This window comes from Pongo abelii, chromosome 4, assembly GCF_028885655.2.
Source record: "Pongo abelii isolate AG06213 chromosome 4, NHGRI_mPonAbe1-v2.0_pri, whole genome shotgun sequence".
Lineage (NCBI taxonomy): Eukaryota > Metazoa > Chordata > Mammalia > Primates > Hominidae > Pongo > Pongo abelii.
In genome coordinates, this window is record NC_071989.2 from 188,535,448 (window position 1) to 188,554,836 (window position 19,389).

Consider the following 19,389-nt stretch of genomic DNA (forward strand, 5'->3'; position numbering starts at 1 on the left):
TTTGCATTTTCCTAACCAGCTCTCCATTTTTTAAAAACAGATATACCTACCTTTTAAAAAAGTCATTGCTCCCTAGATCTGTTTCATACTATTTAAAAACCCCAAAATGAAATCAGCACTGTTTCCATAGGAGCCCATTTGTGAGTAACAAACTTGGATAAGTTACTTTTTTCTGACCTCCCTCACTCCATTTGTTTTGGATTTTGTTATATGTTGGTTTTGTTTTGTTGTTCTTGGCATTTTCTAGGAGAAGCAACAGTTTCAGCGCCATCTGGCCCGCCCACCACCCCAGTACCAAGACCCGACACAAGGCAGCTTCCCACAGCAGGTTGGACAGTTCACAGGTAGGGGTGTCTGCATGAGGAGCAGGGACAGGGGAGGCCGCTGCCTGGTGCTGGTTGAATCCCTGCTGTCTGCCCAGCTCTGTACCTTGACTTCATCAAGCTGCATGCATTGTCATCATATACACCTCAGTTTGCCTAAGGGGCCTGGTTTTCTAGTTACCCCACGGCATCAGGAGAAGAGGGCACAGAGGCAAACCACTAGAACTACCTTTGCTGGGTCCCTGGCTGTACAGTTTTCTGAAGCAAAATCATTTCTAGTTGGAGGACATCTTATCAGCAGGAAATAGCTTCTGTAATTCTTAAGAAAGTTCTTTGCTTCTGCTTTTATGTGTCGTCAAAAAATGACTCTTATCTTCCAGATAAGGACTTAATGCACTTGCGTGGCCTTTGGCTTCTTTCTCTCCTCCTGTCTGCTCACTTGAGTATCACAGATGGCAGCATCACTAGTGGACAGTTGGCCAGAAAAGGGCAGGAAGCACACTTGAGTCTAGCTGTCACCTCTGAGATGTGCCAGGGAACTTCATAGGCCATCCCTCCAGAAATGCACAGAGATTTCAGGGAATGGATACAGGAAGCTCTGGTCTGCCCGCCTTCCTAGCTCCTCTCAGAATGTCTTAGAAACCTCTGTTTTTCCTTATTTGGGACCTTGCTATAAAGGGTCCCAGAGAGACTGACCACAGCTGTGTGTCCTGGAGACCAGGTGCGGTTTTATGTATGTGCTACCTGGGGTCAACGTGGGATTGAAATCTGCAGGCATTTCAGAAGCATGGGTCTGACCCATGTTTTCTGCCTTCAGACCCATCTGACATTTTGTGGGTTATTGATGGGAATGAAATAGCCTGTTTCAGCTCTCCTCTTTTCCTCAACCCAATTTTGTTGTTGTTGTTTTGAGACAGACAGTCTGTCGTCCAGGCTGCAGTGCAGTGGCACGATCTCGGCTCACTGCAACCTCCACCTCCTAGGTTCAAGCGATTCTCCTGCCTCAGCCTCCCAAGTAGCTGGGATTACAGGTGCCACCACACCCGGCTCATTTTTGTATTTTTAGTAGAGACGGGGTTTCACCATGTTGGCCAGGCTGATTTCGCATACCTGACCTCGTGATCTGTCCGCCTTGGCCTCCCAAAGTGCTGGGATTACAGGCGTGAGCCACCGCGCCCAGCCCCAATTTTTATTATATAGTTGCTAGTACAGAGGAAGAACAAAGCATTGAGTTACGGCCAATCACTGAACAGTGACTCTCCTACCCACAAAACCTATTTCAGTTAATGGTGTTGCCATATGTCCATTGCTTAAGCCAGGAGGCCTAGACAGCAGTTGCCTGAGCATAGGGGTGCTTTCTCTTCCATCCTCTGCTGTCTCTCCAGCACAGCACCTGCCACAGTGTGGGTAATCAGTGAAGATCTGGTAATTTCCTGCGACTCCTCCCTCCTTTGGCCATCTTGTCATTTCATAGTACAAATGGTGTGCCATAAGGTGGTATATTGTCTGGTGAGATGTTGTCACACAGTCCTGCGCCTCCACCCCCTATTCCCACATGGTCTGCCCTCCCTCATCTCCGTGACTGAACAGCCTCTCCCCAGCATGGTCTCAGCCACACTCTCAGTCCAGCCACTCTTGGGCTTTACAACCCTGTTCTTTTTTTGTTTGTTTGTTTGTTTGAGACAGAGTCTTGCTCTTTCGCCCAGGCTGGAGTGCAGTGGCATGATCTCAGCTCACTGCAGCCTCCGCCTCCTGGGTTCAAGCAATTCTCCTGCCTCAGCCTCCCGAGTAGCTGGGGGCGTGCGCCGCCACACCTGGCTAATTTTGTATTTTTAGTAGAGACGGGGTTTCACTGTGTTGGCCAGGATGGTCTTGATCTCCTGACCTCGTGATTCTCCCGCCTCAGTCTCCCAAAGTGCTGGGATTACAGGCGTGAACCACCGTGCCCGGCCACAACCCCGTTCTTCACACGCCATCCACAGCTCTTCCCTATCTGGCCGGAACTAGCTCTTCCATTTTATCTCTAACCAGCTGGCCACTGTCTTCATATCCTGGCCACGGCCAGCCTCTGAAAGTTCCCCACACAGATGCCTTTTTCTGACTCTGCCTTTGCACACACTTGCCTGGAATGCTCTTTTTCCCCAAACTGTTAAATTGCTAAACTTCTGTGCTTTTAAACCTAGTGGATTCATCACCATCTCTCTCAAGCCTTCCCCAAGGCTTCCCAGATGCCAGGGCGTCCGGCCTGCACCCTGCAGCCTGCTGGCCAGGTGTGCCCCATCGCGCCCCATCGTGCCATGTGCTAACTTTGCCTCCCAGAGGCAGATCTTGCCTTGGGTCCACCTCAGAGTCCCCGGTGCCCACCACAGGGTCCCCACAGAGCAGAAATTAGATGTGTGCTTGAAAGTTAGATGAAGCAGGTCACTGGTTTTCTCTCCCCTGGGGCTTTGCCCTTCCTCTGTGCCTTTCTGAACCCCATCATTGTTTCAGAGACCAGGCCTCCATTCCACATGTGGGAGGCTTTCTGCCCCGTGGCCCCTGGGGCCCTCTTCCCAGTGTGCCATGAACGTGAGACTTCTGGTGCTGCGGCTCGGGTCTCAGAGGGACCCAGTGGTGGTCGACTCCTGACTGCCAGACTCTTCTCTGTCTTGTAGGGTCCTCTGCTGCCGTGCCCGGCATGAACACCTTGGGTCCATCCAACTCCAGCTGTCCTCGAGTGTTCCCTCAGGCTGGGAATCTGATGCCAATGGGCCCTGGACATGCTTCAGTTTCCTCTCTCCCCACAAACTCAGGCCAACAGGACCGGGGTGTGGCTCAGTTCCCTGGCTCCCAAAACATGCCTCAGAGCAGCCTCTATGGCATGGCTTCTGGCATAACCCAGATAGTTGCCCAGCCCCCACCACAGGCCACCAATGGACATGCCCACATTCCACGGCAGACCAGCGTGGGCCAGAACACCTCCGTCTCAGCTGCCTATGGGCAGAACTCTCTGGGAAGCTCTGGCCTCTCCCAGCAGCACAATAAGGGGACCCTGAACCCTGGTTTAACAAAGCCACCGGTCCCAAGGGTGTCACCGGCCATGGGAGGCCAGAATTCCTCCTGGCAGCATCAGGGAATGCCGAACCTCAGTGGCCAGACCCCAGGGAACAGCAACGTGAGTCCCTTCACTGCAGCCTCCAGTTTCCACATGCAGCAGCAGGCCCACCTGAAAATGTCTAGCCCTCAATTCTCCCAGGCAATGCCCAACAGGCCCATGGCTCCCATGAGCTCAGCAGCTGCCGTGGGGTCCTTGCTACCCCCAGTGAGTGCACAGCAGAGGACCAGCGCCCCTGCCCCAGCACCACCCCCAACAGCCCCTCAGCAGGGCTTGCCTGGCCTGAGCCCAGCAGGGCCTGAGCTGGGGGCCTTCAGCCAGAGCCCTGCCTCACAGATGGGCGGTCGGGCGGGGCTGCACTGCACCCAGGCCTACCCTGTGCGGACCGCGGGCCAGGAGCTGCCTTTTGCCTACAGTGGGCAGCCAGGTGGCAGTGGGCTCTCTAGTGTGGCTGGACACACCGATCTGATCGACTCCCTGCTGAAGAACAGGACTTCAGAGGAGTGGATGAATGATTTGGACGACCTGTTAGGGTCTCAGTAATGGAAGGATTTGTAGTGTTTTTAGTGTTCATTCATCCTATATTTTTATTCTCAGATTCAAAGAAAGAGCAACTACTTTGGACCAAAAGCCCATGGCCTGGGGAGCTGGGCAGGTAGAGCCCAAGCTCCAGGTGAGGCCTGGCCCTGGGCAGGGTCTGTGGCTGCGCCCCTCAGGCCAGCAGTTGAGGTCCATCGGGCTGGCCCCAGCCCATCTGCTGGCATCAGTACCTGGTGTTGGGACAGCAGGATAGGGTTCTAAAGGTGGTTTTCTACCCAAATGACCAAAAAAAACCAACAGTAACAACAGTGAAACCCCACAATATCAGGCTTATAAAAATCTGTGCTATCATGGTGATTTTATCTAAGATTTCTCCACTTACCCCAGTGTTGGGGACAAGTTTTTGTTGAAACTTTATATAGCAGAATTATTTGCAATTTGTAGCATAGAAAAGATTTTTAAATTTTTTTACAAAAGGTTTTTAAACAGATTAGGATAGGTGATGGTTTAAATCAATTAAGTGGCATTGGAAACCTAGGGTTTCCTTTTGATTAAGAGCCTTTTTTGTTTCTGCTCTTTGTCAGCTTTCAGGGGAGAAGGAGGCCACTGGAAATTATTTCCATAAGTGCAGGCTGTTGACTGCGTATGCCAAAAAGGGACAGGAGGCACGGGATAGCCGGTCTGGTGACACAGCTAGGGTCTTCCTAGCAGCTCCTCCTCCTCCCTCCCAAGGCCCCCAGGAACCCCTTCCTCCCATGTCCTGGCAGCAGGACCCCAGGCTACATATGGAAGGTAGAGATGTGGGGGTCCTGTGTCCTGGAGTATTATGTCTCCCCACCTTCTGCAGTTTCTCTGAACGTGTATGTTGCCTGTGGTGGGAGCGTGGTCCCTGTGCAGTTGTGCACAGATGTCTTTCCTTTACTGTTGGCCTTTCTGTCTGCCTCTCCTTCCTCTCTGCAGCCCAAATGGAAAACAATTATTTACTCCATTGGAGGGAATGCAAGCATCTTAGAATTCCTAAGGGAACCCTAGCATAAAGGTTTTGGGGAAGGAGGCCGCAGGCCGGCCCAGAGGAAGCAATTCCACTTTGTTTGACAACTTCTGCCACTCCCATGTCAGATGACTTGCACTTTTTAAAGAGATTGCTTTATAACACTAAGACATCCTTTCTAAAGATTCAAGTGGACTTGACTAAGCTGAGGGTCCACAAAATAGAATATGACATGTGAGCTGTTTTTGGAAAACGAAGATGGAGAGAGCACTTCCCCATAACAAAAGCAAAGTGGTAAGCACAGGGTGAGACCCTTTTACACAGAATGGTGGAGAGAAAAGAGAATGCTGAAAAGTGGCTCAGATGCAGAGTGTTCTATGGAGAAACTGCAGCCCCATTTCTATTTCCCTGGAGTCTCCCAACAGATCATTCAGGAGTGTCCTATGTGAGAATTGAGCCAAGGAAAATACTCATGCAACCAGCCTGAGTCGCGGTGAGGGGACGAGAGGTTGTACACACATTGGTAGTTATTTTGCACCAGCAGTGCCTTTCTCACTGGGGGTACTTGGACCCTCAGATCTTCTTTTCTAATAGCCATTTGCCACCCCAGGTGGTATGTCGGCCATTTCTCCTTAAAACACCTTCCCTACCTTTCCCATGTACTCAGTTTAGCTCTCAAAGAAGGGGGGAATCATAAAGCCGGTGAAAATTCCACCCTCTGAGCGAGTTCCCCAATCTGAAGGGGAAGAGGGTGACCTCAGCGGCTTTTCTCCCAAAAATCGGCTGAAGGCTGGTTGTGGATCCTTGTTCCTCTCCTGACCCCATCTGGCTGCTGCCCCGTCTCCCACCCCTGTCCCCAGGGCGTGCTGGCCCTGCATTCTGCCTTAGTCCTGGGGCCGGCGACACAGTGGGCTCCTCACTTGCTGCAGTGTCATAGCAATAAAATGTGATTCTTGGGGTCCCCCCCAGGGAGCTGCCCATGGCTTTATTTATGAATCTGGTTTTCGGGAGTCAGGGGAGGAGATGACTTTGCTTCTGTGCACAGCCCCGTCTTCCAGGAGCCACGACTCAGAAGAAAAGGGTGCTCAGACTTTTGTTATACACATTTGCTTTGTGTAAATAAATGTTTACAATTTTATATGAAAAATGGAATAAGCGCTAGAGCTTCCAACTGTATATTTTTTACTTTTATAGATTTTAAAACTATGATCCTTTATATGTGTGTTTTGGGGGAGCTATGATAAGTTTTATGGCAAACGGTTGGTATTGTTAACTTTTTATTGTCATCAAAAGTGCATAAAAGTCCTATTAATCCCCATATTCTTCTACTGCCCTTAACTCTGGTATACACCAAAAAGAAATCTTTACTTTCCTTGTTTTATCATTATAAAAATAAAGTATTTTGCTAGTATGGAAACAACCTTTGTATTTGACGTCACCTGGGGTCTGCTGGCAGAAGTTTGGGGATTGGTTTTCTTTTGTAATTTAGCTGCTTGCTTTTCTTGTTTTTTTTATTTTTATTTTTAAAGAAATGCTCGTTGAGTCATAGATTTAGCTGCTTTCTTATTGCACATTGTTGAGTGGGAGCTGGTTTGGTTGAAGCCTCAGAGGAGCTTCTGTTATCTGCTGATAGATACTAAATTAGAGCTAGCATCACCCTGAGAAAGCAGGCTGGCCCCGGGACTCGTGGGTGTCCATGCAGCTGATGGAGGGGAGCTAGACCGGACGACTGTGCTGTCTTACTAGCATCACCCTGAGAAGGCAGCCTGTCTCTGGGACTCATGGGCATCCATGCAGCTGATGGAGGGAGCTGGGCCGGACGACTGTGCTGTCGTAGCTGCTGGGTGCTTCTCGTGCTTCATGTAGAACCCTTAGGTTTGCCCCTGAAGTCTGTCTGCTCCATGTCCTATTTAGTTTCTTTTCAGCATAGAGCTTGGTTTTCCCTTTTTTTAATTGTAAGAATGATGTGCTCTGGCATGTCACACTGTGAAAGGGGACCAGATGATGGAGCCTGGACTGAGAGGGTGAATGGGGCCCCTCACCTCAGAACTCTCCCTGCTTTGCTTTGCTGGGAGCAGGGAGCAGAGCAGCCTGGGAGAGGCTGGAGTTCCTCAAAGGGCAGAGAAGAACGGCCTTCAGGGGACCACAGTGAGGAAACATGCCACAATAGACTCAAAAAGCTAGATTATGCTAATAAAAAGGGGAAGACATCTGTGACACACAGGAAACAGTGTTTGTGGCCTTGCCATAGAAGGTGCAGTAAAGGAGGAAAACTCTGGAGACTCCCTGTGAATTCTTGGCTAAGAATGCACGTTATGTGCAGTGATCCAAAAACACAAACGAGATCAGAAGTGAGTGGCTCTGCCTGTGAGATGCACAGCGCTGAGCAGCACCCAGTGCTGGCTGCAGTATGGGAGGCTGGCTGCTGTATGATTGTTTGTGGGAAGAAATTTTGTAGAGTTCTCAGACTCCTTAAAATGTTCGTGCTGTTCGTGCTGTGTCTGCCTGGGCAGTTGCAATTCTGAGAGGCAATCCTCGAAAATGATTCTGGGTATAGAAAAAGGTACAGCACAGTGGTGTTCTTAGTATGGCTGTTTACAGTCGCAGAAAATTTAGATGCTAAACTGCTGCCCTAGGGGATTGGTTAAGCAAACTGGTGCTTCCACTCCATGAGATAGGATGCAGCCATTTGAAATATTTATGAAGGTTTTGGACATAGTCATTTGGAATAATGGTTTTGTTGGGGCTCTTAACTTGCCAATAGAAAAGAAATCTGGCTAATATAATCCTATAAATTATTTCCCTACAGCCCATTTTTAAGGTTCCCAGTAACTTTCAGAATCAAAGGAGACGTCGGACGGCCAGGCCTCAGTAGTGGCAAGGCCCAGGCAGTTCCAGATCCCTGCAGCCTGCCACTACCCCGAGTCTCTCCAGGTCACCAGCCAGGCTTGGGGGTGATGGAGGAGGACTCGGTAAGGGACAGTTCACTCAGTAAATGTTTAGGGAGCACCTGCTGCGGCCAGGCATTGCCCTAGAGGCAGGGAATATGGCAGAAATTGTGGCAGTACAGGAAGGCAAGGTCCCTGCACTGCAGAGCTCACAGTCTCATGGGAAGGAGTTCTCACACAGGTCAGGTAAGTGTTAGGGAGAAACTAAAGCCAGGTAATGAGAGAGGGCAGTGGAGCTGCAGAGGCTGGGGTGGGCCACGGACAACTGTAGACATGGTAGCAACGTAGGTCTCTTAAGAAAGTGACACACAACATAGGCCTGATCACAGCACTTTGGGAGGCCAAGGTGGGAGGATCACTGAGACCAGCCTGGGCAACATAGAGAGACCCTGTCTCTGCCACAAAAAAAAAAAAATTAGGCATGGTAGCACACACCTGTGGTCCCAGCTACTCAGGAGGATGAGGTGGGAGGATCACTTCAACCCAGGAGGTTGAGGCTGCAGTGAGCCAAGATCATGCCACTACACTGCAGCCTGGGCAGCAGAAACCCTGTCTCAAAAAAAAGTGCTGTTAACAGGAAGAGGGAGGAGTGCTGAGGAGCAAGTTAACAGATGCCTGCACATGTTAAATTTAAAAGCAGGCCGGGCACAGTGGCTCACGCTTGTAATCCCAGCACTTTGGGAGGGATCTGTCTGCCTGGGCAGACAGATCACCTGAGGTCAAGAGTTCGAGACCAGCCTGGCCAACATGGCAAAACCCTGTCTCTACTAAAAATACAAAAATTAGCTGGGCGTGGTGACACGCACCGGTAGTCCCAGCTACTTGGGAGACTGAGGCAGGAGAATGGCTTGAACCTAAGAGGCAGAGATTGCAGTGCCAGGATCGTGCCACTGCATTCCAGCCTGGGCGACAAAGCTAAACTCTGTCTCAAAACAACAACAACAACAGAAAACAAACCCACAAATTTAAAAGCAAGCAATATGCCACTGCATTTAGTAGGATGGTGGCTCTTGCCATCCTCCAGGTGCCTGTGAGCTGCAACGAGCCTGCAGTGCAGGCCTGTGCTGTTCTGAAACCTCTGCCAGCCTGGGCAAGGCTTGCCCGCCTCCCCAGTCCAGCCCCAGAAGATGCCCAAGGTAAGTCAAGGACAAGCTCCAGGGTCTCTTGCTTGCCCCTGGAGTTGGATGGCACACCATGGTTGGTGGCATTATCAGTAATGCTCCCTGCAGGCCAGCCAGCTGATGCCTGGAGCTGGCAATGTGGCTCTGAAGCTGTGGAAAGATGCAAGATGTTAGCTACCTGCGAACTTGGTCCAAAGCTAGTGGCTGAACTTCAGTGTTCCAGGCACTGCCCTGGCCAGCACAGGAAATGGTGAGTGGTGACAAATGTTCTTGACTGGACTTTTCTTCCCCTTTTGCGTTCAAGCAGTTAATGTCCTGGCCACTCTTCAGATTGGCTTTACTTACGCTTCATGGATAATTTGCTCTTCGCACGGTTACAGTAGAGCTGAGCTGCAGAGTTTAGCTAGTGCATGAAAACCATTTCATGGACGTTGGGAAAGATAACTTCAGACTCCCACCCAGAGCAGAAATCAGCGCCACAAGGGCAGAATTCAGGGATCCACCACCCTGTCAGTCTTCTGGGAATAGTAACGTACATTAGGAAGAACTAGATGCCATCTGCTGCAAAAACAAATGCAGCAGCTGTCTGCTGGAGGCAGGGCTGCAGAACGGACTTACTCTGAGGATTTCCACACTGCAGGCGACCTTAAGCAAGCCCTGACCGCATGGGCTGTGGTGAGAAGCAGCGGCCGTGTTAGATTCTATGTGGGATCAGTGTAGTGGCCTCTGCTTTTCTTTGTGCCTGGAAAGCAGAACTTTTCAAGACTGAGGACGAAAAACTGGAATTTTGCATCCTTATTAAGTTAAGATCTAACTACATTTTATGTAGCAGAGACAACTACTTGCTCACTACTTCTGGATTTATTACTACTGATACCATTTCTCATGAATTTTAAAGTTTTAGGCTGGTTCTATACTTGTAATAACAGATTATTTTATATAACGCAAGACAGAGTCCAACCACATGCAGAATCTTCAAGAGCTACAGATACTGCCATCCGACCTATCTAGAGCTAGAGGCCTAAGGAGGCCCTAGTCCCCAAGTAATAAAAAATTTAAATCTTGGCAGGGTGCGGTGGCTCATGCCTATAATCCCAGCACTTTGGAAGGCCAAGGCAGGAGTATCGCTTGAGTCCAGTAGTTTGAGACCAGCCTGGGCAACATGGTGAGACCTCATCTCTACAAAAAATTAGCTGAGCGTGGTGACACACGCCTGTAGTCCCAGCTACTAGGGAGGCTGAAGTGGGAGGCTTGAGACTGGGAGGTTGAGGCGGCAGTGAGCCATGATGGTACCACTATGTTCCAGCCTGGGTGACAGAGTGAGACACTGCCTGAAAAATGAAAAAAATTAAATCTTGCTGGGCATGGTGGCATTTGCTTGTAGTCTCAGCTACACAGGAGACTGAAGAGAGATGGTTGCTTGAGTCCAGGAGTTTGGGGCTGCAGTGGGCTGTGATTTTACCTGTGAGTAGCCACTGCACTCCAGCCTAGGCAACATAACAAGACTGTCTTTTTTTTTTCTTTTCTTTTTTTTTTTTTTTTGAGATGGTCTCACTATGAATTGCTCAGGCTGGAATGCAGTAGCATGATCATAGCTCACTGCAGCCTGCACCTCCTGGGCTCAAGCACTCCTCCCACCTCAGCCTCCCGAGAAGCTGGGGCTACAGGCGTGTACCACCATGCCAAGCTAATTTTTTAAAAAAATTTTGTAGAGACAGGGTCTTAGTATGTTGCCCAGGCTGGTCTCAAACTCCTGGGCTCACGCGAGCCTCCTGCCTCAGCCTCCCAAAGTGTTAGGATTACAGGTGTGAGCTACCACACCCAGCCAACCCTGTCCCTTAAAACATAAAAAGATAAATCTGTGGCTTCTTTTTGATTCTTGCTTGTGCAGTAACAGGCATGTTCCTTAAACTTTGCAGCTGTCATTCCTTGCATTTAACCTACTCTATCCAATTGATCCTGGATTCACCTCCCCTGGGTCCACTTCTTAGTAAACCTATGGCATTATAGGAACACTAGAGCAGGAGAACAGGGCGAGTCTAAGCCTGAGTGTGCCACTGCTAACCATGTATGGGACCTCTCTGTGGCTGTCCCAAAGCGGGGAGATTGGATCAGACTGAGCGGACAGTCACAGAGGCTGTGATACACTCCAGATACCTGTCAGGACTGAGTGTTGGACACTCATTGTTCAGAGCTGCTGCCAGCTCTCAGCTGACTCTTCCTGGGAATTGTGTTCAGTGGAAGGGAGCTGCCCAAGGTTATGCCCTCTTCCAGGGGCAGCCCATGTCTGGAGACTTGTCAATATGGGAGTATGGAGACCCCAACACCCTTGCCTCAATTTGGGACATCTCCAAAGAGCCATCCTGGCTCCATTGCACCAGTGCTGTCGGCTGAGGCCTCTGCTGCGTCTGCATCTCAGTTCCACCTCTCGCCTGCCCAATCCAGCAGCCCTTGCTCCCTTATGAGTGGCGCTGATGCCCTTTGAAATCTGCCTTTGGGGCACCTGGCTCGAGAGAGCTGGTGCAGGGAGTGGTCCCAGGAAGCCAACTGTAAGCTGGCTCGCTGCTGGCTGCTGGCCATGATGACCCCATCACCCGTGGCAAGTGGGACAGCTGTGAAGAGGAACTGTTAAACGTTCGCCGTGGTGACACCAGGGCAGGACACTGGGGAAGGGAATAGATTACCCTAGGCCTTTGGGAAGTGTAGGTGGAGGAGTGACTGTGACCTTGAGAGAGATGTTGCTGGGGTTATAGGTGATACCTCGGAGAAAGGTAATGAAAAGCCAACCATGATTAGTCACTAGACAAGGCACAATGTGAGATCCGTCAGAGGCCTCCTTGGCAGCCAGGCAAGAGGGTGGACACAGCTGAAGGGATCAGGCACGGGGTTGTTACTAAGGCATCAGAGCTCCAAGAAGGTAGAACTCTCAACCTAGCCAAGTCTGCCATACCAAGGTCATTGTCCTAGTTAGGAATGTTGGACCCTTACACTGGGATGGGGACATCTGGATCAATACTCTAGAACTCTAGAAAACCTGGACACCCCAGCCCCGCCGCCCTCCCCCACACCCTGAAACCTCTAAGCCCACTTCTCCCTGTTAAGGGCCGGTGCTTTGCTCTTGTTTGAAGGTCATGCCCAGGCCTCTGCCACCTCCCCTTAGGATCTGTGCTTACCACCCCTCCTGGCCCCTGGACCAAGAAGGTCAGTAGGAGGGTGCTGGGCCTGCCAGAGAAGAAAGAAGATGAGCTGCTTGCGGGGAGCAGGAGTGTGCCTGAGACGAGGGCATGGCTATATGGGGCTCTGCTATGACCTAGGTCTCAGCACCCTGTCAGAGCCCCCAGGAAGCAGTGCTTGTAGGCTGCCAGCTTGGCTCTCTGAAGCTTCCCAGGAAGCCATGGCCCACAGGAAGAGAATAGCAACTCAGGGGCAAGCGTGGCAGCTCTGCAAGAAGGGACTGAATGCCCAGAGAAGCGGGTGTGGGAGAGGGGAAATGCAGCTGACCCCTGAACAACGCAGGTCTCAACTGCCTGGGGCCACTTACACGTGGATTTTTTCAACAAATATAATGGAAATTTTTTTTGAAATTTGTGACAATTTGAAAAAACTCACAACTGAACCGTGTTGCCTTAGATATATTGAACAAATTAAGAAAAAGCTAGGTATGTCATGGATGCATAAAATATATGTAGGTACTAGGTCTATTTTATCATTTACTACCATAAAATATACACAAATCTATTACAGAAAGTTAGAAGTTAGTCTACGTGCAGTGGCTCACACGTGTAATCTTAACACTTTGGGAGGCTGAGGTGGGAGAATCACTTGAAGCCAGGAGTTTCAGACCAGCCTGGGAAACAGTGAGACCTTCGTCTCTACAATTAGCTGGATATGGTGGCACATGCCTGTAGTCCTAGCTACTTGGGAGGCTGAGATGGGAGAATTGCTTGAGCCCAGGAGTTTGAGGCTGCAGTGAACCAAGGTCACACCACTGTACTCCTGCCTGGGCAACATAGCAAGACCCTGTCTCCAAAAAAGTTTTTTTACCGGGCGCAGTGGCTTACGCCTGTAATCCCAGCATTTTGGGAGGCCGAGGTGGGTGGATCACCTGAGGTCAGGAGTTTGAGACCAGCCTGGCCAACCTGGTGAAACCCCGTCTCTACTAAAAATATGAAAACTAGCTGGGCGTGGTGGTGGGCACCTGTAATCCCAGCTATTTGGGAGGCTGAGGCAGGAGAATCACTTGAACCTGGGAGGCGGAGGTTGCAGTGAGCCGAGATCGCACCATTGCACTCCAATCTGGGGGACAGAGCAAGACTCCGTCTCAAAAAAGAAAATAAAAAAAAGTTTTTTTGGTCAAAACTTACACATGCAAACACTACGTGGCACATTTATAGTTAAGAGAAATGTAAAGGTGCAGGATAAATATAGCCGCAGCCTGAAGGACGAGGCCGAATGACTGCAGGTCCTGAAGCCCAGCCTGCAGCAGGTCAGCAGCTACAGCTGCCTCCACAGCTAGTTACGAGTTTTTTTCAGGGCAAATGATGGGAGGGTTGGCACATGAGTGGGGGAGGAAAAATATGGAAACAAATACTATGAAGACAACAAGCAATTTTTGGCTACCACTGATGGGTCACATATACTGAAATGAATGACAAAAACATTCTGGGATGTGGCTGGAAGCGTGGTGCCTCCCAAATGGCATCCTCTGCTTCACTCAGACTCATGATCCCCCAACAACAAAACCACCTCCTGCTCGCAGATTCTTTGGACAAACCATAAATTCAGCGTGAGTGGCACCCCAGAACAATATGTGCCATTTTCTACCACTAGAAAGAAGACAGGAGCGGGTCCCACCTCCAAAACCTGACAAGCAAAGACAATGAAAAACAGTTTAAACATGCAAAATACAGGGCTTTTCGTGGCATTGCACTTTGCCAACCATTAACGGGATTAAAATTGACAAAAAACTTATAACTGCATACAATTAACTGTACTGTACTGCTCTGCTGATCTCGCAGCCATCTGCTGTAGTTACTGCAGTGGGCTTGAGAGTGGCGATGATCTGCTTAAAGCGCCTCATCAGCTTCAAGGGAGCAGTTCGTCCCTCCAGTCAACTATAGATCACAGTATCACAGTAAAAAGGGATCTCTCGGCTGGGCGCAATAGCTCATGCTTGTAATCCCAGCACTTGGGGTGGCCGAGGTCAGGAGACCAAGATCAGCCTAGCCAATATGGTGAAACCTTTCCTGCTGACCTTTTAATTGTATCTATTAAAAATATAAAAATTAGCCAGGCATGGTGGTGCACACCTGTCATCCCAGCTACTCGGGAGGCTGAGGCAAGAGAATCACTTGAACCTGGCAGGCAGAGGTTGCAGCGAGTCGAGATCGTGCCACTGCACTCCCGCCTGGGCAACAGAGCAAGACTTCATTTAAAAAAAAAAAAAAAGGGATCTCTCTCAGTTCTTGTGTTTTTTTCATCATGTTTGGTGCAGTACTGTAAATCTTCAGTAACACCATGGGACCCATACAAAGTGCCATTAGTGATGCTGGAAGTGCCCCCAAGAAGCAAAGAAAACTCATGACAATAAGAACAATTTAAGTTGCTTGATATGTATTATAGATTGAGGTCTGCAGCTGCAGGTGCCACCCTCCCAGATGATTCATCTTGTAAATGGATGACATAAACTCACGGTATTGATATAGTACAGTACCATAAATGTATTTATGATTTTCTTAACATTTTCTTTTCTCTAACTTACTTTATTATAAGAACACAGTGTATAACACACTTACCATACAAAACAGGTGTTCGTGGACTGTTTATGTTCTCTCTAAGGCTTTCCATCAATAGTAGGCTATTGGTAGTTAAGTTTTGGAGGGGCCAAAAGATGTAGTGGATTTTCAGCTGTGCAGGGGTCAGCGCCTCTAACCTCCACAATGTTTAAGGGTCAGCTGTGCTCTGTGATGGCCCTGACACCTACCAGCCAAACATGTTCTGCAGGAGGGCTGCGCTCAGTGGCTCACACCTGTAATCCCAGCACTTCGGGAGGCCGAGGTGGGCGGATCACCTGAGGTCAGGAGATCAAGACCAGCCTGGACAACATGGTGAAACCCTGTCTCTAGTAAAAATACAAAAAATTAGCAGAGAGTGGTGGTGGGCACCTGTAATCCCAGCTACTCGGGAGGCTGAGGCAGGAGAATCGCTTGAACCTAGGAAGCAGAGGTTGCAGTGAGCCGAGATTGTGCCATTATACTCCAGGAGCAAGAATGAAACTCCATCTCAAAAAAAAAAAAAAAAAAAATGGAGGAGGAGGAGGAGGAAGAAAAGAAGAGGGAGGAGAAGGAGGAAGAAGAAGAGAAGAAGAAGAAGAAGAGGAGGAGGAGGAGAGGAAGAAGGAAGAAAGAAGAATCAACTTGGCCTAGGCCAGCTCCCAGTGGGACCACTGGGTCCACAGCTCCACCCAGCCATTTCCTTGGCCTTGATATCTAATCAAAAAGGACTCATTTCATAGTTGACAGAAGCCTCACACGGGGTACTGGCCTGGGAAGCCACAGTGGGGAAGGCCCAGAGAAGAAATGACAAGGAGCCTTGCTTCCCAGTGGGTCAGACACAGGGTGGCGGTCTGCCTCATAGATGCCTTTTTTTTTTTTTTTTTGAGACGGAATTTCGCTCTTGTTGCCCAGGCTGGAGTAGAGTGGCACGATCTCGGCTCACTGCAACCTCCGCCACCTGGGTTTAAGCGATTCTCCTGCCTTACCCTCCCAAGCCGGGATTACAGGCTCCCACCACCACGCCCAGCCAATTTTTGTATTTTTAGTAGAGACGAGGTTTCACCATGTTGACCAGGCTGGTCTCGATCTCCTGACCTCAGGTGATCCGCCCACCTCGGCCTCCCAAAGTGCTGGAATTACAGGAGTGAACCACCGCGCCTGGCCATAGATGCCCATTTGATTTTCCAGTCTGGGCCCAACGAAACGCAAATGGTCCCTAGCAGGTGACAGCAGTCTGCTGCAAACACAGCAAAGTTGAGTCCCAGTTGCAGCTGCAGTGACCACCAGCCAGCCTCCATCATGGCCCTCAAGTGCTGGGCCCAGCAAGGTGGGCTCATGAGCAGTAAGCAGCAGTGGCAGGGATGGGGCTCAGCGGGATCCCAGTATCGTGGCTCTGGCTCCCCCAGACAAATCCAGATCTGCCACCCAAGTGCCCAAGTCTCCAGCCTGCCAGTGACAGAGACGAGTGTTGGTCTCCTCAGGGGACTGAGTGAGGAGACCAATCACCACCCGGTGCAAACTGAGTCCCTTCCACGCGGGAAGGAGCCACAAGCAATTCATGTTTTCTTTTTTGTTTGTTTGTTTTTGAGACAGAGTCTCGCTCGGTCGCCCAGGCTGGAGTGCAGTGGCGCAATCCTGGCTCACGGCAACCTCTGCCTCCGGATTTTGTGAACCAAGCAGGAGGTTGCTTGCCCGGCATCCTGGCAGGAGTCAGCAATTCTCCTGCCTCAGCCTCCCGAGTAGCTGGGATTACAGGTGCCCACCACCATGCCTGGATAATTTTTGTAGTTTTTAGTAGAGACGGGGTTTCACCATGTTGGCCAGGCTGGTCTCCAACTCTTGACCTCAGGTGATCCACCCGCCTTGGCCTCCCAAAGTGCTGGGATTACAGGCATGAGCCACCGCTCCCGGCCATGTTTTCTTTTTTTAGCTTTTCATTTTGAAATATTTTCAACCTTACAAAAAAGTTGTGAAAATACTACAAAGACCTCAAAAACATTTTGCTAAGTTGTGCCAGACACAAAAGACCACATATTGTATAGTTGCATTTATATGAAATATCCAGAAAAAGCAAATCTGATAAATGCATGCCCCAAAAGTTCATGTGTTGGGTTTAATCCCCAATGTAACAGTGCTGGGAGGTGGGGCCTAGTAAGAGGTGATTGGGTCATGAGGGCAGAACCCTCATGAATGAATGTTTTTGTTTTTTGTTTTTTTTTAATTTGAGACGGAGTCTCACCCTGTCGCCCAGGCTGGAGTGCAATGGCACAATCTCTGCTCACTGCAACCTCCATTTCCCGGGTTCAAGCGATTTTCCTGCCTCAGCCTCCCAAGTAGCTGGGATTACAGTAGATTGCAGACCTGAATATAGGAGACTGTCTTGATGACCTCAGAGTTGGAAAGAATTTATTAGACAAAACACAAAAAGAGCTAACCATAAGGTAAAACACTGATTCGTTTGTTACAGTCAATTTAAGAGCTTCTGTGCATCAGGAGACACCATCAGGAGCCTGGAAACACAAGCCACTGGTGAAAGAGAGCCTCTCCCTGGGGGCAGGTTTTGGCTCCTGTCAGGGAGCATGCTGGAACCACAGCAGTGGGTGACATAGGAGTTTGCTTGTGCTTACCTGTGCGCTGGGACGCCGTGGGTGCTGGAGCACCACTTCCACTGCAGGAAGGATGGCCTTGGGCCTGCCACACTGTTGGACTACCAGCTCCTGTGGCAGACTGCCCTGGCCACACAGTCACTTGGTGCCCCAATGTCCCAAGGTCCAGTTTTGCTTATTTTGTTTTTGGAATAACGTCCATTCCCTGCTGGGGAAGGCACAGCCTTGATCTGGGACCATAAGGTTATGCACTACGACTCTCTTATGAGGCTTCTGCTAGAAACACCACCTGGCCCTGTCTCTACCACAGCTATTTCTAGCACCAGGGGGTGTGCTTGATTTTGTGAACCAAGCAGGAGGTTGCTTGCCCTGCATCCTGGCAGGAGTCAAAGCAGCAGTCCCGAGTGTGAACTGTGTTGCATCCAAAACCTCCAGAGGCCCGCCAAGGCCTATGTACCTTTCTTAGTGGCAAGAGATCAAAAGTGCAATAACTTGAATTTTTGCCCGGGCTGGAGTGCAATGGCGCGGTCTCAGCTCACTGCAACCTCCACCTTCCGGGTTCAAGTGATTCTGTCTCAGCCTCCCGAGTAGCTGGGATTACAGGTGCATGCCACCATGCCCAGCTAATTTCTGTATTTTTAGTAGAGATGGAGTTTTGCCATGTTGGGCAGGCTGGTCTCAAACTCCTGACCTCAGGTGAGGACAGGCCCACCTGGGAAACTCCTGTTTTTAAAACCATCAAATGGACGGGGCTCGGTGGCTCACGCCTATAATCCTAGCACTTTGGGAGGCCAAGGTGGGTGGATCACTGAGGTCAGGAGTTGGAGACCAGCCTGCCCAACATGAGCAGGCTGTATTTTTTGTAAAAATACAAAAAATTAGCCGGGTGTGGTGGTGGACACCTGTAATCCCAGCTACTCGGGAGGCTGAGGCAGGAGAATTCGCTTGAACCTGGGAGGCAGAGGTTGCAGTGAGCTGAGATCGCACTATTGCACTCCAGCCTGGGCAACAAGAGCGAAACTCCGTCTCAAAAAACAAAACCAAAAAAAAAAAAATTAAAAAATTAAAAAAGGGAGTGTCCCTGCACAAGCTCCTCTCTCTTTGCCTGCTGCCATCCACATAAGATGTGACTTGCTCCTCCTTGCCTTCTGCCATGATTGTGAGGCCTCCCCAGCCATGTGGGACTATAAGTCCAATAAACCTCTTTCTTTTGTTAAATTGCCCCGTCTTGGGTATATCTTTATCAGCAGTGTGAAAACGGACTAATACACTGGGCATGGTGGTGCACGCCTGTAATTCCAGCTACACAGGAGGCTGAGGCAGGAGAATTGCTTGAACCCAGGAGGCAGAGGTTGCAGTGAGCTGAGATCGCACCACTGCACTCCAGCCTGGGCAACAGAGTAAGACCCTATCTCAAAAAGAAAAAAAAGGCTGGGCGCGGTGGCTCACGCCTGTAATCCCGGCACTTTGGGAGGCCGAGGCAGGTGGGTCACGAGGTCAGGAGATCAAGACCATCCTGGCTAACACGGTGAAACCCCGTCTCTACTAAAAATACAAAAAAATTAACCAGGCGTGGTGGCAGGCACGGGAGGCTGAGGCTACTCGGGAGGCTGAGGCAGGAGAATTGCATGAACTGGGGAGGCAGAGCTTGCAGTGAGCCGAGATGGCGCCACTGCACTCCAGCCTGCGCGACAGAGCAAGACTCCGTCTTAAAAAAAAAAAAAAGAAAGAGAAGAAGAACAGAGAAGCAGAGAGAAGCCAGGCTAGCTGTCCCAGTAAAGACTCAGGCTCTCACGATCCCAGGCCACTTCCAGACTGAATCAGTTCTCAGCTGTGCAGCAGGTGATCCCTGCCCTACAGGGATCTGCACCCATTTACTCAGGAAACTCTTCTTACTATCCAGTTTTGAGAGTTTTTATATATTCTGAATTCAAAGTATTTTTTTAAATCATATATATGATTCACAAATGTTTTCTCTAAGTCTATGGTTTA

At 49.8% G+C, this 19,389-nt stretch overlaps 1 protein-coding gene and 1 pseudogene across 1 annotated transcript in view; both read left to right on the forward strand.

Annotated features, from left to right (window-relative positions):
• The window catches only part of MAML1 (mastermind like transcriptional coactivator 1), a 52,048-nt gene extending 45,680 nt beyond the window's left edge, over positions 1-6,368 (forward strand). Inside the window, exons 4-5 of the mRNA XM_024247051.3 lie at positions 248-344; positions 2,978-6,368. Coding sequence (XP_024102819.1) covers positions 248-344; positions 2,978-3,960 — 1,080 coding nt within the window. The 3' untranslated portion in view covers positions 3,961-6,368. The remainder of the gene's footprint in view (positions 1-247; positions 345-2,977) is intronic.
• Positions 4,052-19,372, forward strand: LOC112133508 (uncharacterized; annotated as a pseudogene).
• Positions 19,373-19,389: the final 17 nt, after the last annotated feature.